Raw genomic sequence first — 23,949 nt, 5'->3', positions numbered from 1 at the left:
CTGGGAGAAGGTAACTCTGGCTGAGGAGTAGTCTGGGGAGAGGGTAACTCTGGCTGAGGAGTAGTCTGGGGAGAAGGTAACTCTGGCTGAGGAGTAGTCTGGGAGAAGGGAACTCTGGCTGAGGAGTAGTTTGGGTAGAAGGTAACTCTGGCTGAGGAGTAGTCTGGGTAGAAGGGAACTCTGACTGTGGAGTAGTCTGGGGCGAAGGTAACTCTGGCTGAGGAGTAGTCTGGGGAGAAGGTAACCCTGGCTGAGGAATAGTCTGGGTAGAAGGTAATCCTTGCTGAGGAGTAGGCTGAGGAGTAGTCTGGGGAGAAGTTATCTCTGGCTGAGTAGTCTGGGGAGAAGGTAACTGGCTGAGGAGTTATCTGGGGAGAAGGTAACTCTGGCTAAGGAATAGTCTGGGGAGAGGGTAACTGACTGAGGAGTAGTCAGGGGAGAAGGTAACTCTGGCTGGGGAGTAGTTTGGGGAGAAGGTAACTCTGGCTGAGGAGTAGTCTGGGGAGAAAGTAACTGGCTGAGGAGTAGTCTTGGGAGAAGGTAACTGGCTGAAGAGTTATCTGGGGAGAAGGTAACTCTGCCTAAGGAATAGTCTTGGGAGAAGGTAACTGGCTGAGGAGTAGTCTGGGGAGAAGGTAACTCTGGCTGGGGAGTAGTCTGGGAGGCGGAAGCATATACAGACCAGTCTATGACATCTTGGGGATCGGTCACAAACTGGGACACTTTTTTCTTCTTCTAATCAGGGCCTCAACTATTATGGATATTAGTCCTTCTATACTGGGGATGTGAAAGGGTGGAGGGTACTACTGCACTACTCTGAAGATCTGTATTTCAATTTGGCCTATATATCTGTCATTGTCACCTCCCAGTGACGTCTTGACAAACCAACTGAACAGCTTTAACCCTTCCATGTTCAATGTCTGGAACAGAGAGTAAGGAGCAATGGACAAATCAGTCTTGATACCTGTCACTTTAGAGTCCCAGTAATTCACTATGGACTCTATAGTGGTCATAAATTACCACCCTATTCTATATATAGTGTACTACTTTTGACCAGACCTCTATGTAGGGAATAGGGTGCCATTTGGGACGCCTTGGGACAGAGTTCCAGTGTGCCTGTTCTTATTTAGAAATAAAAACATGATCCATCGAAAGGCATTAACTACAAACATGACACTTTATTGAACGTTTGCCTGAATCGGTTACAGAAACTGAGAGTTAACTGTTTGTTCTTCTAATCAAGGGAAACATAGTTCTATACATAGGCATGCTGCGTCACTGCACAGTCACAGCTGTGGAAACCAATACCACCCCCGTCAGATGCCCCGAATGGAACAGTGTGAAGGCAAGCCAATTCAGGAGTGGACAAGTCAAGGACATGTCAAACCCAGACAGGAGGGGTGTTTACAAATGGAACAGTGTGAAGGCAAGCCAATTCAGGAGTAGACAAGTCAAGGACATGTCAAACCCAGACAGGAGGGGTGTTTACAAATGGGGCTGCCCAGGGGGGGAAAACGAACTTGACGGAACAGTAGTATGTGTAAAATCTCACCCGAATTTGTTCATAGCATCTTTATAAACACAGACATGAAGATCTAGATCTTTAGTCATTTCATATAGATTTCCTTACAAACTGGCAGGGGGTACAGTATTTGGGTAATCTGATGATGTCACAAGCAACTCCAACAGGTTATTTGTGGGCCCTTTGGCCTGTGTTGGACCCTATCCCCTGACATCCCCTACAGTTCTCTACCGTCTCTCTTTTACAACCGTCTTTATCTCTCTCTCGTGTTCAAGAAAGCACAGACATAAAACTGTCATCTGATATATGCAAAAAAATATGATTTTTGTCACATGACCTTCACATAAATATAATTAGTATTTAACAGTACGTCTGAGAGAAAGGTACTTACATGTATATAAATGGTGATGAGCATGCACAGATAGGTAGTTATCGACGAGTGCAAAAATCTACTAAGTAACAGCTTTTGACTTTTTTTTTGTACTCCACATTGAGTGAAAACATCACAAGATTGAAGAATTGAAACCCGCCCCTCTTCGGTTCTGGGAGGGTGAATCTCCACAGTTGTTCCTTGCTTGTTGTCCACCCACAGCCTGAGGACAGGACCCGTATTCACAAAGCGTCTTAGGGTAGGAGTGCTGATCTAGGATCATGTCTCTCCTGTCCATATAACCTTATTCAGTATTATCTAAAAGGCAGAACTGATCCTATGCCAGCACTCTGAGGCCGGTAGCCTGTCCCACTGGAGCCTGGCACAGTGCAGTCAGAACGGGTCTGGGTCTGGCCCGGAGAGGCCCGAACAAAGCCTGCCTTGGCATGCAGCGCTGTGGGTTAGGGCCATATACAGAATAACCAATCTAGTCATTATATTTCTATGGTTAGGCCTACATGTAGTGCCAGTGGAGGCTGGTGGGAGGAGCTATAGGAGGACAGGCTCATTGTAATGGCTGGAATGCAATACATGGAATGGTATCAAACACATCAAACATATGGAAACCACGTTTGACTCCATTCCGTGGATTCCATTCCAGACATTACAATGAGCCTGTCCTCCTACAGCTCCTCCCACCAGCCTCCACTGCTACCTACCCCCAGTGAAGAGACATCCTGTAACCCAATGACCCAGGATTACACCAAAATACCCTTGGGGTCATTCCATCTCTGGCCATTGGCAGGGGTCATAGGTCATAGATCAGAGGTCATTCTACCATCACTGCTCTACTCTCTGCATCACTCTATGATATCACAGACACAGTAGTCATTATCTATGAAGTGCAAAACAACAAGTATTTTTTGATAAGCATTATGCAATGAATGTCATATCTCTGAAAAATGTATTACGTTTCCCCATATAATAAAACTGTTACAGCAGACAGTGAAACATGTTTTGACAGAGGATACTGTATAGGAGATTTCCAAGGTTGTCGCAAGTAGGAAAAACCACACCCAAAGTTAGCTAGATCCCTCACAGACAGACCGTTGTGTTTTTCAACGTTAATAATCGAATCAAATGAAATTAAAAACATGGCTAGCGTCTTGAAGTATGTTTTAAAATACTAGTTAAAAAGAACAAAGAAAGACACCAGCAAGAGCAAAATAAAAAATGAAATAATAACAATGAAATCAATCCAGTCACAAATCCGATAAAATGAAAATCAAAACATTATTACACTAGTCAGATGTCCAGTGGTTTATATAATAATATATTAGGCTGGTGTCTAGAAAAAATCATCCTCTACAGTCAAAAAGAAATCTAACCAAAACAAGCTATACAGCACTACTATATACAGTACACAGCGTGTCTCTCTCTCGTAAGGGGAGAGCTGGTAAGTATGTAAGAGAGAGGAGGACTGAAAACAGAGACCTTGCTGTAACACAAGTCTTTCTTGGCACAGAAAACAGTAGTTACCAGCACAGACGGATGAGAGGAGAGGAGGGAGAGAGGCTTCTCAGATAAGGAGGGCAGCACAGAGCAGTGCTGCCTTCCCCACAGACACACACACACACACACTGGGGAAAGAGCCATTTTGTCACACAGATACGTTGGCTGATTGGGGGGAAGTCAAAGCGATGTAGCTGTCACATAGACTATTGTAACCCCTCAGGACTGGCTCCTCCCTTCCTCTCTCTAGCTACCCATCCCCCTTTTCTTCTCCAGTCCTCCCCACAGGCTTATAGCTGATCTCACAGTATACTATATCTGATCATTCACAGGGGCCAGGTCAGGCAGTTCCAGACTGCAGTCAGGGCTTGTCTATATATAGGCTGACAGTATGGGGTTATGTATCTGGAGCTGACCAAGACGTCTGGAACTCTGGATCCATTTCTCAGGCTCACTGGAAACCAGTCTGGAGGAAATGGGAGAGGCACAGCCAGGACTGGAACAGGACTGGAGCTGTGTATTGCACAGTTGTTGTATATCCTCCCAACACTGATAAAATCAATAACACACACACACGCACAAGCGTGTGCACACACACACACACACACACACACAAACAGATAGAACATGTTTTTATCTCTATGCACACACACACACTTTTGAAAAAAACAAAACAGTAAAAGGGAAGTCCATCTCCCCGCCGACCCATTTCTCTCTGATATAAAGGGACAGTTGGTTCAGTCCTGCTGGTTCAGAAAGTCTCTGTGGTCACAGGAGAACGTGGTGGGAAAACACAGCCTGTCTGACCTACATGCACAGTCCCTGTCTGACACCCTTTCTGTCCAATCAAGAGCCCCTCCTCACTGACTGACATCCTGTCCATCCAATCAGGATCCCCGGATTCCCCCGGTTCCTACTGTTCGTCCAGTAGAGCTTAGCTCTGTCCGCCAGGTGCTAGGTGAGCTGGATAGGTGTAGAGTAGTTTGCGGTCATATTGTCGTTATGGTTAGTTGGACCGCAGCCTGGGTGGGTTCACAGTTTGGGGTTAGACAAGTGGAAAGACAAGATGAGTAGAAGTGAGTCCATGTTACTCAGTAGAGGTGAGTCCATGTCACTCAGTAGAGGTGAGTCCATGTTACTCAGTAGAGGTGAGTCCATGTTACTCAGTAGAGGTGAGTCCATGTTACTCAGTAGAGGTGAGTCCATGTTACTCAGTAGAGGTGAGTCCATGTTACTCAGTAGAGGTGAGTCCATGTCATTCAGTAGAGGTGAGTCCATGTTACTCAGTAGAGGTGAGTCCATGTTACTCAGTAGAGGTGAGTCCATGTTACTCAGTAGAGGTGAGTCCATGTTACTCAGTAGAGGTGAGTCCATGTCATTCAGTAGAGGTGAGTCCAGGTTACTCAGTAGAGGTGAGTCCATGTTACTCAGTAGAGGTGAGTCCATGTTACTCAGTAGAGGTGAGTCCATGTCACTCAGTAGAGGTGAGTCCATGTCATTCAGTAGAGGTGAGTCCATGTTACTCAGTAGAGGTGAGTCCATGTTACTCAGTAGAGGTGAGTCCATGTTACTCAGTAGAGGTGAGTCCATGTTACTCAGTAGAGGTGAGTCCAGGTTACTCAGTAGAGGTGAGTCCATGTTACTCAGTAGAGGTGAGTATGTGTTACTCAGTAGAGGTGAGTCCTTGTTACTCAGTAGAGGTGAGTCCACGTTACTCAGTACAGGTGAGTCCATGTTACTCAGTAGAGGTGAGTCCATGTTACTCAGTAGAGGTGAGTCCATGTTACTCAGTAGAGGTGAGTCCATGTTACTCAGTAGAGGTGAGTCCAGGTTACTCAGTAGAGGTGAGTCCAGGTTACTCAGTAGAGGTGAGTCCAGGTTACTCAGTAGAGGTGAGTCCAGGTTACTCAGTAGAAGTGAGTCCAGGTTACTCAGTAGAAGTGAGTCCAGGTTACTCAGTAGAGGTGAGTCCATGTTACTCAGTAGAGGTGAGTCCAGGTTACTCAGTAGAGGTGAGTCCAGGTTACTCAGTAGAGGTGAGTCCATGTTACTCAGTAGAGGTGATGCACATGTTACTCAGTAGAGGTGAGTCCAGGTTACTCAGTAGAGGTGAGTCCAGGTTACTCAGTAGAGGTGAGTCCAGGTTACTCAGTAGAAGTGAGTCCAGGTTACTCAGTAGAAGTGAGTCCATGTTACTCAGTAGAGGTGAGTCCATGTTACTCAGTAGAGGTGATGCACATGTTACTCAGTAGAGGTGAGTCCAGGTTACTCAGTAGAGGTGAGTCCAGGTTACTCAGTAGAGGTGAGTCCATGTTACTCAGTAGAGGTGAGTCCAGGTTACTCAGTAGAGGTGAGTCCATGTTACTCAGTAGAAGTGAGTCCATGTTACTCAGTAGAGGTGAGTCCAGGTTACTCAGTAGAGGTGAGTCCAGGTTACTCAGTAGAAGTGAGTCCATGTTACTCAGTAGAGGTGAGTCCAGGTTACTCAGTAGAGGTGAGTCCAGGTTACTCAGTAGAGGTGAGTGCATGTTACTCAGTAGAGGTGAGTCCACGTTACTCAGTAGAGGTGAGTCCACGTTACTCAGTAGAGGTGAGTCCAGGTTACTCAGTAGAGGTGAGTCCATGTTACTCAGTAGAGGTGAGTCCAGGTTACTCAGTAGAGGTGAGTCCAGGTTACTCAGTAGAGGTGAGTCCATGTTACTCAGTAGAGGTGATGCACATGTTACTCAGTAGAGGTGAGTCCAGGTTACTCAGTAGAGGTGAGTCCAGGTTACTCAGTAGAGGTGAGTCCAGGTTACTCAGTAGAAGTGAGTCCAGGTTACTCAGTGGAAGTGAGTCCATGTTACTCAGTAGAGGTGAGTCCATGTTACTCAGTAGAGGTGATGCACATGTTACTCAGTAGAGGTGAGTCCAGGTTACTCAGTAGAGGTGAGTCCAGGTTACTCAGTAGAGGTGAGTCCATGTTACTCAGTAGAGGTGAGTCCAGGTTACTCAGTAGAGGTGAGTCCATGTTACTCAGTAGAAGTGAGTCCATGTTACTCAGTAGAGGTGAGTCCAGGTTACTCAGTAGAGGTGAGTCCAGGTTTTTCAGTAAAGGTGAGTCCAGGTTACTCAGTAAAAGTGAGTCCAGGTTACTTAGTAGTAGTGATTCCAGGTTATTCAGTAAAAGTCAGTCCAGGTTACTCAGAGAGGGGGGGAGGGGGGTGAAGCAGAACACAGTGTTTAGACAAGGAGTATTTTGTTTTTTGGGGTCCAGAGTCTTGGAGTAGAGCCAATATAGATGAGGTACACACACACACATATACACAGGTAACTGACAAAATAATGGAAACACTTGAATAAATGAGGTAGGGATGGGCACGGTTATTCGGATATTCAAATATCCGAATGGACGTTAGTATTTGAATACTTGTGAGAGTATTAATTTTTAGTCTATTTTAACAATGAAAAGGCTTTGTCTAAATGTAATTGTCTATCTGACATTGCTACACACAAGGATATGCCATGACATTTGAAATACTTAATTCAATAAAAATATCTTTTGAATGTAGTTTTATTGACATAAAGTACATACCATAGTAGCCTGTTATTGTGGGCCAATCAAAGTGGCACCGTCTACAGTCAGTGGCTCCATGTGTAGTAAGCAACGTGGGAGATCTCTAATCAATGCAAAATGGAATTAAAATGACAGAATTAAGTTAGTTAAATGAGAAGGAGTAGGCTACAACTACGAGCAACCATCAGGTAAGCTGTTGTTTAATCTGAATGGAGTTGTTGTGGACAAGGACGGGAAGCACAGCAAAATAGCCTTAAGTACTTTTTGCCTAGGTAGCTAGCTAGCTAGCTGACTAATATAGCTGGCTAACATAGCTAGCTTCTTTAGGTTGATTTGATGCATACAAGACAGGCACTACCAGATGGGATGATGGATAACCTATGGAATCTACAAATTTGTTTAACTAGCCTGTATGGCTACTCTCTCTCTCTCTCTCTCGCTCTCTCTCTCTCTCTCGTAAAACTCACTGGCACCTGCCAATCACACTGCTGCAAGCAAGCGGGATGCAAGTAGCACAGGCTGCACAGCAATCTAATCCCCAAGTTTAAACAACTCGACTATCCAGATATCCCCCACAAAAATCATGATATTATTCGAATAGTGAAATTATTTAAAATGCCCATCCCTCAAATTAGATATTGAAAGCAGTTGCTTCTACACAGGTGTGGTTCCTGAGTTAATTAAGCAATTAACATCCCATCATTCTTAGAGTTATGTATAAAAATGCTGAGCAGGCCATTATTTTGGCTACCATAACTATGCCCCCTTAGGATGACAATTCTCCCATCCATAGGGCACGAGTGGTCACTGAATGGTTTGATGAGCATGAAAACGATGTAAACCATATGCCATGTCTGTCTCAGTCACCAGATCTCAACCCAATTGAACATTTATGGGAGATTCTGGAGCGGTACCTGAGACAGCGTTTTCCACCACCATCAACAAAACAACAAATGTAGGAATTTCTCATGGAAGAATGGTGTCGCATCCCTCCAACAGAGTTCCAGACACTTGTAGAATCTATGTCAAGGTGCATTGAAGCTGTTCTGGCTCATGGTGGCCCAACGCCCTAATAAGACACTTTATGTTGGTGTTTCCTTTATTTTGGCAGTTACCTGGCACACACTGGCTAAAGAGGTTGGAGTTTAAGCCATACTTGTCCGTGTGTGATGGGCTGTGGTGAGGTACAGGGCTGTAAGGTGTCTGTACCATACCCACGGGAGGATGGAGGACAGAGTAAAACATTCTGCTTTAGAAGAGTTTCTCCCAAAATAAACAACAAAAACAGAGCAAATATCTGAAAAGGGACAGAGGTTTCACAGTTTTTCAGAAGTTATACAGTGGCTTAGCAGTCTCATGGGAGTTAACTTGACTCATACAAAATAAACCTAACTGTCAACATTTCAAATCTCACATCTCCCAGATGAAAATGGTCTCCACAGCATTTGCAACCAAAATAGGGTTATTTTTAAGTTGAATATCTCCTACAGTGATTTAACTTCAAAACTACCTGTAATGTTTTGATCTGTCCTCTCCTGCTCTCCCCCTCAGCCACACTCATTCAGTGGTTGGTTGGTGTAATTGATTAACACAGAGTGGGTGGTGTGTGTAAGCCCTCAGTAAGTCATCTGTTTAACTGGTGGAGGGGGGGGGTCCTGATGGTGTCCATGTTATAGTTATCCTCTCTGGGTTATCCCTCTGTCAAAGGACCCTTCATCCCTTCTTCATCACCCCATTCTTCCTTCCTCTTCTTCTTCATTTCTGTCCTTCACCACAGCTGCCGCCCCGTATAGGTCGGGGGTGCGGAGGGGACCTGTGAAAGGGAGGAGAGAGAGAAAGAGATGGGACGTCAGTTTGGTAATATACAGTGTTTGAAGTTGAGAGACACCCACGTAAACAAACACACCACACAACACCACACCACACACACCACACCACACCACACCACACACACCACACCACACATACCACATCACACCACACCACACACACCACATCACACCACACCACAAAATACCACATCACACCACACCACACCACACCACACATACCACATCACATCACACCACACCACACACACCACATCACACCACACACACCACACCACACATACCACATCACACCACACCACACACACCACATCACACCACACCACAAAATACCACATCACACCACACCACACCACACCACACATACCACATCACATCACACCACACCACACATACCACATCACACCACATCACACCACACCACACCACACATACCACATCACACCACACCACACCACACCACACACACCACATCACACCACACCACGCCACGCCACGCCACGCCACACCACACCACGCCACGCCACACTGGGAGCGAGCCATTTTAAAACGTTCCCAGAACGTAAGCTGAAAGTTGGCTCAGCGATTTTCTGGACGCGTGGCCCCAGATTCTGCCAGGTCAGCAGCGTTTATTTATAGCGAGGTGATTGGAGGGTAGTCACATGCGCTAGGGAGCTCACCCATCCATCCTGGGTCTATAAAGGGCGTGATTGGGCCAGGGACACAGCTGCATCACTCACACTGGAGAGATGGCTCTAGTCTGCAGCCCAGGGAACCCACTCCCTCATTCACACACACACACACACACACACACACACACACACACACACACACACACACACACACACACACACACACACTCTCTCACACACACATACACGCATGCAAGATGTGTATATGTGTTGTGTACATGTGGCTTTATATCTAATATGTGTGGCTTTCTTGCGCAGAATAACAGAATAATAATTTGAGTTTGTATACCTGTGAATGGTATTGTGTGACAGGGGCGTAAATGTGGGTGTAAATGTGTGTGTGCTCACTGCCCAGGTGAGTGAGAGTATGTTTCTATATATGTGTAAGTGTCTACACTGCTTTCTCTCATAGTCAGAGTTTTAATAGAGTTTGTGAATGGATGTGAAGCGTGGTCGGATGTGTAAACGTACAATATGAGAACTCACCGCTCCCCCATTCAGGATCATGGTCATCTCAGTGGGCTGGTACACGTTGCTGCGGAAAGGGGCACTGGGTCTGGGCGCTGTGTTACCATTATGATTACCTGCACTCCTCAGACCTGGCACAGCAGAGGAACAACGTTATTCTCTTATTCTCTTCTGCAAACACATTCATTCATGCATTCTACATTAAGATCAACACAGGAACTTTTAACACACATGCTGTACAGGTACTGTTTGTACCACTACAAGAACCACTGTAGTTATTGTTAGCCCAGTATGGTAATATCACTGAGTCACTATGTTCTACATCCAACCCCATACACAGAAACATACATGTAAAACCTCAGTAGTGCTGTACTGAGCTTGTAAGCATGAATTTTAATACACATTTGAAAGTCAAAGTCTCTTGTTACCTGCAGTGTTTTCGTCAAAGCCGTAGCCCTGGTTCTCCGGAAACTGCCGGTGTGAGAGGGGGATGTCCTCGTCAAAGCTGGTCTCCCTCATGCGGGACGGGGCCTGGGACGTGTCAAAATAGTCGGGGGCGGAGGGTTGTGGCGGGGAGCGGAGACAGGAGTGTGCCTCGGGCACGGCGTGGAACAGGAGGAGGAGCCAACCCTGTGCCACCAGTGCTATCGCTAATGCTGGATCGTCCCAGTCCGGGGACCGCTCCAGCCAGGCGTTACCGTAGAGATAGAAGCCCACCCAGGCAACCCAGAGGAGGAGGGACAACAGACAGGCGGAGAGGAGCCAGATCGCGTTACAGCGCCACTGCCGGGTCTTCCCACAGAGAGCGAAGGATGCCGCCCCCAGCGCGGCTAGCAGTAGCGCAAGCACATAGCTACAGGCTAAGGAGAAGTCCAGAGGCAGGTACTGGCAGGCCGCTCTGCCCTCCCTGAGCACCGTGAGCAGGATCCACTCGGCGGCGATGATCCCCTGGACGGCGCTCAGCCCCAGGGCCAGGCCGGTCAGAGCGCAGCCCCCCGGGCTCCGGCGCTCGCGGCCCAGCCTCCGGAGACGCACACCCTGCACCAGCAGGCAGGAGAAGCACAGAGCGAAGAGCAGGCCCCAGAGGGCACGGCGCAGAAGACACAGCTGTTCGTCACGCTCGATGAGGTAGGCGAAACTGAGGCCGAACAGGCCCAGGATGCCCAGGAGCAGGAGGAGAATGGGTCCCACGCCGCTGCGCTTCTCCGCCTCGCTCACGTGGTGTAGTCGGCAGAGGATGATCAGACCCAGTAAAATGGCAGCCAGGGCGCCGCCGGCCGCTGCAGATTCGACCGCCACGCCCCAAACAGAGTCCAGGTCACAGAGGAGGGTGTAGGGGCGCACCAGGCCCCAGCCACACCCCCGGGGCACTGCCAACGAGTCCTCATCAGGGTCCTGGGAGGAACCACGCTGGACCACGGAGAGGAGGAGGAGGAGGACAGGGAAGAACGCCATCTCTAAGAGGAGGAGAGAGGAGAGAGGGTAGAGAAACAGTGAGTCATTTCTGGATCAAAATGTGCAAAGTGAAACAAAAGGTGACAAGTAAATCGTCTACTGTAAATCTGGCTGTGTTTTTTTATGAAACACAAGTGATCACTGTGTGAATGACAGTGTATGTACATGGAAGTGTTATCCAATGGCACGCATGCACGCACCCACACCCACACCCACACTCCCTGTATCCGCAACAACAGGAGCACAGTGACTCTCTCCTTCCATCCTGTAAATGGCCAGAGGTCAACACACAGCCAAGAGGCTCTTTACCAACATCACACACTGATAGCTTCAACATACTACACACACTGACTACACCAATGCATGCATGCACACACACCCACACAAATGCATATAGACACACACAAAATGATGAGCATCAACTAGATACTTCCAGAACAAGAGCAGAACAAGTAAACAAACCATTCATATGGCTTTACCATGAAGCTGAGTCGGAGGTTGGAAATGTACTTGTTTTGAAAGGAGAACATTGAGTTACCAGTCGTCTTTATGACATCAGTATCCACAGACAGAGTCATACTCAGAGAAAATACTGCTCACTGTCTGAGCGGACGCGGGAAGGCATGTAGAATCATATCAGAGGAGGCTGGTGGGAGGAGCTATAGGAGGACAGGCTCATTGTAATGGCTAGAATGGAATTAATGGAATGGAGTCAAACATCATCAAATTTCAAATCAAATGTATTTACATCAGCAGATGTCACAAAATGCTATACAGAAACCCAGCCTAAAACCCCAAACAGCAAGCAATGCAGATGTAGAAGCACGTGGTTTCTATATGTTTGATGTGTTTGACTCTGTTCCATTGACTCCATTCCAGCCATTACAATGAGCCCGTCCTCCTATAGCTCCTCCCACCAGCCTCCACAGGATCATATATATAACAGGAATAGAAGAACAGGGATCCTCCTGTCCAGACAGAGGAGCTGACAGCATCATGCTGTTTAGGTAAGACACTGAGACGAGGCACATTGCATAGGTAAAACACACACACACACACACACACACACACACACACACACACACACACACACACACACACACACACACACACACACACACACACACACACACACAAACATACTTTTAAAGTGAAGATCTTCAGAAAGCACTGACAGCCAGAGTAGTGCTACTGAGGAAATCAATATCACCTCACAGTGACTGTCTGTTTCGCCTCCACATTAACTCCCTATCCCACCCTATCCCATCCTATCCCATCCCATTCTATCTCATCCCATTCTATCCCATCCCATTCTATCCCATCCTATCCCATCCCATTCTATCTCATCCCATTCTATCCCATCCCATTCTATCCCATCCTATCCCATCCTATCCCATCCCATTCTATCCTATCCCATCCCTATCCCATTCTATCCTATCCCATCCCACCCTATCCCATCCCATTCTATCCCATCCCACCCTATCCCATCCCATTCTATCCTATCCTATCCTATCCCATCCCACCCTATCCCACCCCATTCTATCCTATCCCATCCTATCCTATCCCACCCTATCCTATCCCATCCCATTCTATCCTATCCCATCCTATCCTATCCCATCCCATCCTATCCCATCCCATTCTATCCCATCCTATCCCATCCCATCCTATCCCATCCTATCCCATCCCATCCTATCCTATCCCATCCCACCATATCCCATCCTATCCTATCCTATCCCATCCCACCCTATCCCATCCTATCCCATCCCACCCTATCCCATCCCATTCTATTCTATCCCATCCTATCCCATCCCATCCCATCCCATCCTATCCCATCCCATTCTATCCCATCCTATCCCATCCTATCCCATCCCATCCCATCCTATCCCATCCCATCCCATCCTATCCCATCCCATTCTATCCCATCCTATCCCATCCTATCCCATCCCGTCCTATCCTATCCCATCCCACCCTATCCCATCCTATCCTATCCCATCCCACCCTATCCCATCCTATCCTATCCCATCCCACCCTATCCCATCCCATTCTATTCTATCCCATCCTATCCCATCCCATCCCATCCTATCCTATCCCATCCTATCCCATCCCATCCTATCCTATCCCATCCCACCATATCCCATCCTATCCTATCCCATCCCACCCTATCCCATCCTATCCTATCCCATCCCACCCTATCCCATCCCATTCTATTCTATCCCATCCCATCCTATCCCATCCCATTCTATCCCATCCTATCCCATCCTATCCCATCCCGTCCTATCCTATCCCATCCCACCCTATCCCATCCTATCCCATCCCACCCTATCCCATCCTATCCTATCCCATTCTATTCTATCCCATCCTATCCCATCCCACCCTATCCTATCCCATCCCATTCTATCCTATCCCATCCTATCCCATCCTATCCCATCCCATCCTATCCCATCCCATTCTATCCCATCCCATTCTATTCTATCCCATCCTATCCCATCCCATCCCATCCCATCCTATCCCATCCCATTCTATCCCATCCTATCCCATCCTATCCCATCCCATCCCATTCTATCCTATCCCATCCTATCCCATCCTATCCCATCCCATCCTATCCCATCCCATTCTATCCCATCCTATCCCATCCCATCCCATCCTATCCCATCCTATCCCATCCTATCCCATCCCATCCTATCCCATCCTATCCCATTCTATCGTATCCCATCCTATCCCATCCTACCCTATCCTATCCCATCCCATCCCATCCTATCCCATCCCATCGCATCCTATCCCATCCAATCCTATCCCATCCCACCCTATCCCATCCCATCCCATCCTATCCCATCCTATCCCATCCCATCCCATCCTATCCCATCATATCCTATCCCATCCTACCCTATCCCATCCTATCCCATCCCATCCTACCATATCCCACCCTATCCCATCCCATCCTATCCTATCACATCATACCCTATCCTATCCCATCCCATCCCACCCTATCCCATCCCATCCTATCCTACCAAATCCTACCCTATCCTATCCCATCCCATCCCATCCCATCCTCTCCTATCCCATCCCATCCTACCATATCCCACCCTATCCCATCCCATCCTATCCTATCACATCCTACCCTATCCTATCCCATCCCATCCTACCATATCCCACCCTATCCCATCCCATCCTATCACATCCTGCCCTATCCTATCCCATCCTATCTCATCCTATCCCATCCAATCATATCCCATCCCACCCTATCCCATCCTATCCCATCCTATCCCATCCCATCCTATCCCATCATATCCTATCCCATCCTACCCTATCCCATCCTATCCCATCCCATCCTATCCTATCCCATCCTATCCCATCCTACCATATCCCACCCTATCCCATCCCATCCTATCACATCCTACCCTATCCTATCCCATCCCATCCTATCCTATCCCATCTTATCCTAATCTACCCTATCCCGTCCCATCCCATCCTATCCCATCCTACCCTATCCCATCCTATCCTATCCCATCCCACCCTATCCCATCCCATCCTATCCTATCAAATCCTACCCTATCCTATCCCATCCCATCCTATCACATCCTATCCTATCCTATCCCATCCCACCCTATCCCATCCTATCCTATCAAATCCTACCCTATCCCATCCCATCCTATCCCATCCCATCCTACCATATCCCACCCTATCCCATCCCATCCTATCACATCCTACCCTATCCTATCCTATCCCATCCTACCATATCCCACCCTATCCCATCCCATCCTATCTCATCCTATCACATCCTGCCATATCCTATCCCATCCTATCTCATCCTATCCCATCCAATCCTATCCCATCCCACCCTACCCCATCCAATCCCATCCTACCCCATTCCATCCCATCCTATCCCATCATATCCTATCCCATCATACCCTATCCCATCCTATCCCATCCCATCCTATCCCATCCTACCATATCCCACCCTATCCCATCCCATCCTATCCCATCCAATCACATCCTACCCTATCCTATCCCATCCCATCCTATCCTATCCCATCTTATCCTAATCTACCCTATCCCGTCCCATCCCATCCTATCCTATCCTACCCTATCCCATCCCATCCTATCCTATCCCATCCTATCCCATCTTATCCTAATCTACCCTATCCCGTCCCATACTATGCTATCCCATCCTACCCTATCCCATCCTATCCCATCCTACCCTATCCCATCCTATCCCATCCTAACAAAACAAACACACATAAACAAACACACAAGACGATCCCTCATAAGTCTCTAAAGAGACAACGAACACACTGTATCTAAGGCTGTATCTAAACTCACACACACACACACACACACACACACACACACACACACACACACACACACACACACACACACACACAAACATACTTTTAAAGTGAAGATCTTCAGAAAGCACTGACAGCCAGAGTAGTGCTACTGAGGAAATCAATATCACCTCACAGTGACTGTCTGTTTCGCCTCCACATTAACTCCCTATCCCACCCTATCCCATCCTATCCCATCCCATTCTATCTCATCCCATTCTATCCCATCCCATTCTATCCCATCCTATCCCATCCTATCCCATCCCATTCTATCTCATCCCATTCTATCCCATCCTATCCCATCCTATCCCATCCCATTCTATCCTATCCCATCCTATCCCATTCTATCCTATCCCATCCCACCCTATCCCATCCCATTCTATCCCATCCCACCCTATCCCATCCCATTCTATCCTATCCTATCCTATCCCATCCCACCCTATCCCACCCCATTCTATCCTATCCCATCCTATCCTATCCCACCCTATCCTATCCCATCCCATTCTATCCTATCCCATCCTATCCTATCCCATCCCATCCTATCCCATCCCATTCTATCCCATCCTATCCCATCCCATCCTATCCCATCCTATCCCATCCCATCCTATCCTATCCCATCCCACCATATCCCATCCTATCCTATCCTATCCCATCCCACCCTATCCCATCCTATCCTATCCCATCCCATCCTATCCCATCCCATTCTATTCTATCCCATCCTATCCCATCCCATCCCATCCCATCCTATCCCATCCCATTCTATCCCATCCTATCCCATCCTATCCCATCCCATCCCATCCTATCCCATCCCATCCCATCCCATCCTATCCCATCCCATTCTATCCCATCCTATCCCATCCTATCCCATCCCGTCCTATCCTATCCCATCCCACCCTATCCCATCCTATCCTATCCCATCCCACCCTATCCCATCCTATCCTATCCCATCCCACCCTATCCCATCCCATTCTATTCTATCCCATCCTATCCCATCCCATCCCATCCTATCCTATCCCATCCTATCCCATCCCATCCTATCCTATCCCATCCCACCATATCCCATCCTATCCTATCCCATCCCACCCTATCCCATCCTATCCTATCCCATCCCACCCTATCCCATCCCATTCTATTCTATCCCATCCCATCCTATCCCATCCCATTCTATCCCATCCTATCCCATCCTATCCCATCCCATCCTATCCTATCCCATCCCACCCTATCCCATCCTATCCCATCCCACCCTATCCCATCCTATCCTATCCCATTCTATTCTATCCCATCCTATCCCATCCCACCCTATCCTATCCCATCCCATTCTATCCTATCCCATCCTATCCCATCCTATCCCATCCCATCCTATCCCATCCCATTCTATCCCATCCTATCCCATCCCATCCCATCCTATCCCATCCTATCCCATCCTATCCCATCCCATCCTATCCCATCCTATCCCATTCTATCGTATCCCATCCTATCCCATCCTACCCTATCCTATCCCATCCCATCCCATCCTATCCCATCCCATCGCATCCTATCCCATCCAATCCTATCCCATCCCACCCTATCCCATCCCATCCCATCCTATCCCATCCTATCCCATCCCATCCCATCCTATCCCATCATATCCTATCCCATCCTACCCTATCCCATCCTATCCCATCCCATCCTACCATATCCCACCCTATCCCATCCCATCCTATCCTATCACATCATACCCTATCCTATCCCATCCCATCCCACCCTATCCCATCCCATCCTATCCTACCAAATCCTACCCTATCCTATCCCATCCCATCCCATCCCATCCTCTCCTATCCCATCCCATCCTACCATATCCCACCCTATCCCATCCCATCCTATCCTATCACATCCTACCCTATCCTATCCCATCCCATCCTACCATATCCCACCCTATCCCATCCCATCCTATCACATCCTGCCCTATCCTATCCCATCCTATCTCATCCTATCCCATCCAATCATATCCCATCCCACCCTATCCCATCCTATCCCATCCTATCCCATCCCATCCTATCCCATCATATCCTATCCCATCCTACCCTATCCCATCCTATCCCATCCCATCCTATCCTATCCCATCCTATCCCATCCTACCATATCCCACCCTATCCCATCCCATCCTATCACATCCTACCCTATCCTATCCCATCCCATCCTATCCTATCCCATCTTATCCTAATCTACCCTATCCCGTCCCATCCCATCCTATCCCATCCTACCCTATCCCATCCTATCCTATCCCATCCCAACCTATCCCATCCTATCCTATCAAATCCTACCCTATCCTATCCCATCCCATCCTATCACATCCTATCCTATCCTATCCCATCCCACCCTATCCCATCCTATCCTATCAAATCCTACCCTATCCCATCCCATCCTATCCCATCCCATCCTACCATATCCCACCCTATCCCATCCCATCCTATCCTATCACATCCTACCCTATCCTATCCTATCCCATCCTACCATATCCCACCCTATCCCATCCCATCCTATCTCATCCTATCAATCCTGCCCTATCCTATCCTATAATCCTATCCATCCTACCCCATCCAATCCCATCCTACCCCATTCCATCCCATCCTATCCCATCATATCCTATCCCATCATACCCTATCCCATCCTATCCCATCCCATCCTATCCCATCCTACCATATCCCACCCTATCCCATCCCATCCTATCCCATCCAATCACATCCTACCCTATCCTATCCCATCCCATCCTATCCTATCCCATCTTATCCTAATCTACCCTATCCCGGTCCCATCCCATCCTATCCTATCCTACCCTATCCCATCCCATCCTATCCTATCCCATCCTATCCCATCTTATCCTAATCTACCCTATCCCGTCCCATACTATGCTATCCCATCCTACCCTATCCCATCCTATCCCATCCTACCCTATCCCATCCTATCCCATCCTAACAAAACAAACACACATAAACAAACACACAAGACGATCCCTCATAAGTCTCTAAAGAGACAACGAACACACTGTATCTAAGGCTGTATCTAAACTCACACACACACACACACACACACACACACACACACACACACACACACACACACACACACACACACACACACACACACACAAAACATACTTTTAAAGTGAAGATCTTCAGAAAGCACTGACAGCCAGAGTAGTGCTACTGAGGAAATCAATATCACCTCACAGTGACTGTCTGTTTCGCCTCCACATTAACTCCCTATCCCACCCTATCCCATCCTATCCCATCCCATTCTATCTCATCCCATTCTATCCCATCCCATTCTATCCTATCCCATCCCATTCTATCCTATCCCATTCTATCCTGTCCCATCCCACCCTATCCCATCCCACCCTATCCCATCCCATTCTATCCTATCCTATCCCATCCCATTCTATCCTATCCTATCCCATCCCACCCTATCCCACCCCATTCTATCCTATCCCATCCTATCCTATCCCACCCTATCCTATCCAATCCCATTCTATCCTATCCCATCCCACCATATCCCATCCTATCCCATCCCACCCTATCCCATCCTATCCTATCCCATCCCACCCTATCCCATCCCATTCTATCCTATCCCATCCCATCCCATCCCATTCTATCCCATCCTATCCCATCCTATCCCATCCCGTCCTATCCTATCCCATCCCACCCTATCCCATCCTATCCTATCCCATCCCACCCTATCCCATCCTATCCTATCCCATCCCACCCTATCCCATCCCATTCTATTCTATCCCATCCTATCCCATCCCATCCTATCCTATCCCATCCTATCCCATCCCATCCTATCCTATCCCATCCCACCCTATCCCATCCTATCCCATCCCACCCTATCCCATCCCATTCTAGTCTATCCCATCCTATCCCATCCCACCCTATCCTATCCCATCCCATCCTATCCTATCCCATCCTATCCCATTCTATCGTATCCCATCCCATCCCATCCCATCCCATCCCATCCTATCCCATCCTATCCCATCCTACCCTATCCTATCCCATCCCATCCCATCCTATCCCATCCTATCCCATCCCATCCCATCGCATCCTATCCCATCCAATCCTATCCCATCCCATCCCATCCTATCCCATCATATCCTATCCCATCCCATCCCATCCTATCCCATCATATCCCATCCCATCCTACCATATCCCACCCTATCCCATCCCATCCTATCCTATCACATCCTATCCTATCCCATCCCATCCCACCCTATCCCATCCCATCCTATCCTATCAAATCCTACCCTATCCTATCCCATCCCATCCCATCCTATCCCATCCTACCATATCCCACCCTATCCCATCCCATCCTATCCTATCACATCCTACCCTATCCTATCCCATCCCATCCTACCATATCCCACCCTATCCCATCCCATCCTATCCCATCCTATCACATCCTGCCCTATCCTATCCCATCCTATCTCATCCTATCCCATCCAATCCTAACCCATCCCACCCTATCCCATCCTATCCTATCCTACCCCATCCCATCCCATCCCATCCTATCCCATCATATCCTATCCCATCCTACCCTATCCCCTCCTATCCCTATCCTATCCCATCCTATCTCATCCTATCCCATCCAATCCTATCCCATCCCACCCTATCCCATCCTATCCCATCCTACCCCATCCCATCCCATCCTATCCCATCATATCCTATCCTATCCCATCCCATCCTATCCCATCCTACCATATCCCACCCTATCCCATCCCATCCTATCACATCCTACCCTATCCTATCCCATCCCATCCTATCCTATCCCATCTTATCCTAATCTACCCTATCCCGTCCCATCCCATCCTATCCCATCCTACCCTATCCCATCCTATCCTATCCCATCCCATCCTATCCCATCTTATCCTAATCTACCCTATCCCGTCCCATCCTATGCTATCCCATCCTACCCTATCCCATCCTATCCTATCCCGTCCCATCCTATGCTATCCCATCCTATCCCATCCTAACAAAACAAACAAACCCAAACCAAACTGTGCTGGCTGACATATTGTCTTTGCACATTGTCCTTTTCAGCATGGTTCCTGCAACTACAGAATGTTGGATGTGTACACAAACCAGCTCAGTACAGTTTGGTTTGGCTCAGTAATGGGAAAAGCCCTGTGGTTAGCCTTAATTAGGTCTGGCTCATGGAAATAACCTGGGGGTCGGTGATAGTGGTGGTGGGTTCCAAAAGAGAAAAGACCCAATTTTGGATTCATGAATGTTGGCATTAAACCCCTTTTTCAGGGTGTTGGTTCGCTCCAAGGCAGCTTAGACTAATTCAGATTACAGACAGCTTTATGAGTGTGTCGAGGATATCTGGTGCAGCAAGGCTTCCAGCCACCATCTTTATCTGTGCTATGCTATATCTGTGCTATGCTAGATCTGTGCTATACTATATCAGTTCTATGCTATATCTGTGCTATGCTATATCTGTGCTATGCTATATCTGTGCTATACTATATCTGTTCTATGCTATATCTGTGCTATACTATATCTGTTCTATGCTATATCTACACTGTGCTATATCTGCACTGTGCTATATCTGCGCTATGCTATATCTGTGCTGTGCTATATCTGTGCTATGCTATATCTGTGCTATGCTATATCTGTGCTATGCTATATCTGCGCTATGCTATATCTGTGCTGTGATATATCTGTGCTATGCTATATCTGTTCTATGCTATATCTGTGCTATGCTATATCTGTGCTGTGCTATATCTGTGCTATGCTATATCTGTTCTATGCTATATCTGCGCTGTGCTATATCTGCGCTGTGCTATACCTGTGCTATGCTATATCTGTGCTGTGCTATATCTGTGCTGTGCTATATCTGTGCTGTGCTATATCTGTGCTATGCTATGTCTGTGCTATGCTATATCTGTGCTGTGCTATATCTGTGCTATGCTATATCTGTGCTGTGCTATATCTGTGCTATGCTATATCTGTGCTATGCTATATCTGTGCTATGCTATATCTGCTTCTAGGTGCCATTAATAGACAGTAACATAATATTTACATCAGTGGCAGTCGGTGCCATTTAAGATTAGGGAGGACAATTTATTGGCCTTATTTATATTACAGCATATTGGATGACTGTCATTCATATTCTATTCACCCAGCTCAATGTAACAGCGATAGGTTTAGGCTACTAGCCTACATAACTCACATTTTCCCTATACCCATCATGAGGTTGCTACATCCTAGCCTATGAATGAAAGTTTACAACGTAGGTCCACAGGTTGATAGACAAATTGGAGTAATCAAGGTGACAGACAGTGACACATTCAATACCATCTTGCACGCTCTTGCATACATCTAGCTGACATAGGGTGGAATCATTCATCCAAACAGTTGCCAACAAGAGTTTCTATTGGACAAATTCTGGTAGGTTTATCCTCATTTCGTTCCGTTTTCTTCCATTAACAAATGTTTTTCAACAGAATCGGCGGAATGAATACACCCCTGATCACACAGTTCACCTTCATAGCAGCCACATACAAACAGCATCATCACTTGCTTGTTGTTGTATAATTCCTTCTCACATCAACACGCTCTCCTCCTCTCACCTTTTCCCTTCACTTGTGCACTTCAGTGCACAGCACGTCAGCTGTCTGTGACCAGGCGAAAAAATCTTTCCAAGCCAAACCTTCATACCATAACCGCTCCATACAGCCTACATCGTTGTCAATGTTACCATATTAGCTAACGTCGTAGGCAACATAGCTACTAGAACTAACATGTTAGTAAACCCGCTACAATCACGCAGTACAGTGTCCAACAAGAAGTTTAGCAGTTACACCCTTGCGGGCCCTGGTTTCAATAAATTAATACAACCGAAAGCTTACCTTGACTTGGAAGAGTTCCTGTGTTGGATAGCCTTAGCCAGCTAGCTAACATAAATAGCATTCATCTCTTTGAGCCCGGTGTTTGAGTAGGCTAAATTAGCTAGCTAAGTAAGTGAATGTGAAAAAAATACAAAATATAACCTATTGTCTTTCTCTCTATTTGAGTCAACTACTCAACACATTGAGCACTGCAGTGCTAGCTAGCTGTAGCTTGTGCTTTCAGTACTAGATTCATTCTAGTGCTGATTTGGTTAACACTAATGGGAGATTCTGAAGAGGCGCTTGACAGCGTTTTCCACCACAATCAACAAAAAAACAAATTATGGAATTTCTCGTGAAATGGTGTTGCATGCCTCCAATAGAGTTCCAGACACTTACATTTTTACATTTTAGTCATTTAGCAGACGCTCTTATCCAGAGCGACTTACAGTAGTGAATGCATACATTTCATACATTTTTTCCCCGTACTGGTCCCCCGTGGGAATCGAACCCACAACCCTGGCGTTGCAAACACCATGCTCTACCAACTGAGCCACACTTGTAGACTCTATGCCAAGGTGCCTTGAAGCTGTTCTCATGGTGGCCCAACGCTTTATTAAAACGCTTTATGTTGGTGTTTCCTTTATTTTGGAAGTTACCTGTAGGTAGAAGTTGTTCCTAACCACCCATTCAGGGTCAATGTTATCGTTCATCAATTGGTTAAGGTTAGGAGTGGGGGCTGGGTTAAGGTTAGGAGTGGGGACTGGGGATACTTCTACCTTGAGCCCTATCTTGCAGGCAGGCACGTTTCAAACCAAGATCGAGTGTGTGTGAGGGACAGGAGGCGTGCTTGAGGTAAATCCTGGGCTCAAGGCCCAGAGGGGTCACTGGGGTCAGGGGTGAGAAGTCATGCCTTGACATCCGGCCTGCAGCTCTGACTGATTGGCTTGAGATACAAGTTGCAGCTTAACCACAGATCTAGGATCAGATTACCTAACCTCCAATCCTGACCTTAACCATTAGGGGGGTGAGGAATAGTTAGATCAGTAGGCACCTGACCTGTAGCCCTGAGTGTCTGGGCAACAACAGCCCATATGTTTGCCATAGTGTAGGCCGAGTAGGTAGTTCTCCAGCTCACACATTTTGGTTCCCAAAACATTCAGTGAACATTGTTTTTAGGCTGTGGGAATGTTCTATGTTAGCTGGGATAATGTCCCAAGAGGCATTCCAATCAGAAATGTTAGTTCTCAGAACATTTTGGGAAAAAATATGTTGGTTGTGGGAACATTCTGTGTTAGCTGGGTGAAAAACACAGGACTTGTTTACGACTTTAGTACATTGTGATTTGCCAAGTA

The 23,949-nt window shown here is 47.2% G+C and overlaps 1 protein-coding gene across 4 annotated transcripts in view; it reads right to left on the bottom strand.

Annotated features, from left to right (window-relative positions):
- Positions 1-1,158: 1,158 nt before the first annotated feature.
- Positions 1,159-23,949, bottom strand: part of LOC106601752 (G-protein coupled receptor family C group 5 member B-like) — a 43,986-nt gene continuing 21,195 nt past the window's right edge. For 3 of the 4 annotated variants that reach the window (XM_045715607.1, XM_045715608.1, XM_045715606.1), the window contains exons 2-4: positions 10,378-11,406; positions 9,953-10,080; positions 1,159-8,773 (exon numbers count right to left, since the gene is read on the bottom strand). In XM_045715607.1, the coding sequence (XP_045571563.1) occupies positions 8,729-8,773; positions 9,953-10,080; positions 10,378-11,404 (1,200 nt within the window). In that variant the 5' untranslated portion in view covers positions 11,405-11,406 and the 3' untranslated portion in view covers positions 1,159-8,728. The remainder of the gene's footprint in view (positions 8,774-9,952; positions 10,081-10,377; positions 11,407-23,949) is intronic. The other variant, XM_045715609.1, reaches the window with a different exon arrangement.

This window comes from Salmo salar, chromosome ssa03 (assembly GCF_905237065.1).
Source record: "Salmo salar chromosome ssa03, Ssal_v3.1, whole genome shotgun sequence".
NCBI classification, from domain to species: domain Eukaryota; kingdom Metazoa; phylum Chordata; class Actinopteri; order Salmoniformes; family Salmonidae; genus Salmo; species Salmo salar.
This window is presented reverse-complemented; position numbering and strand designations above follow the sequence as displayed.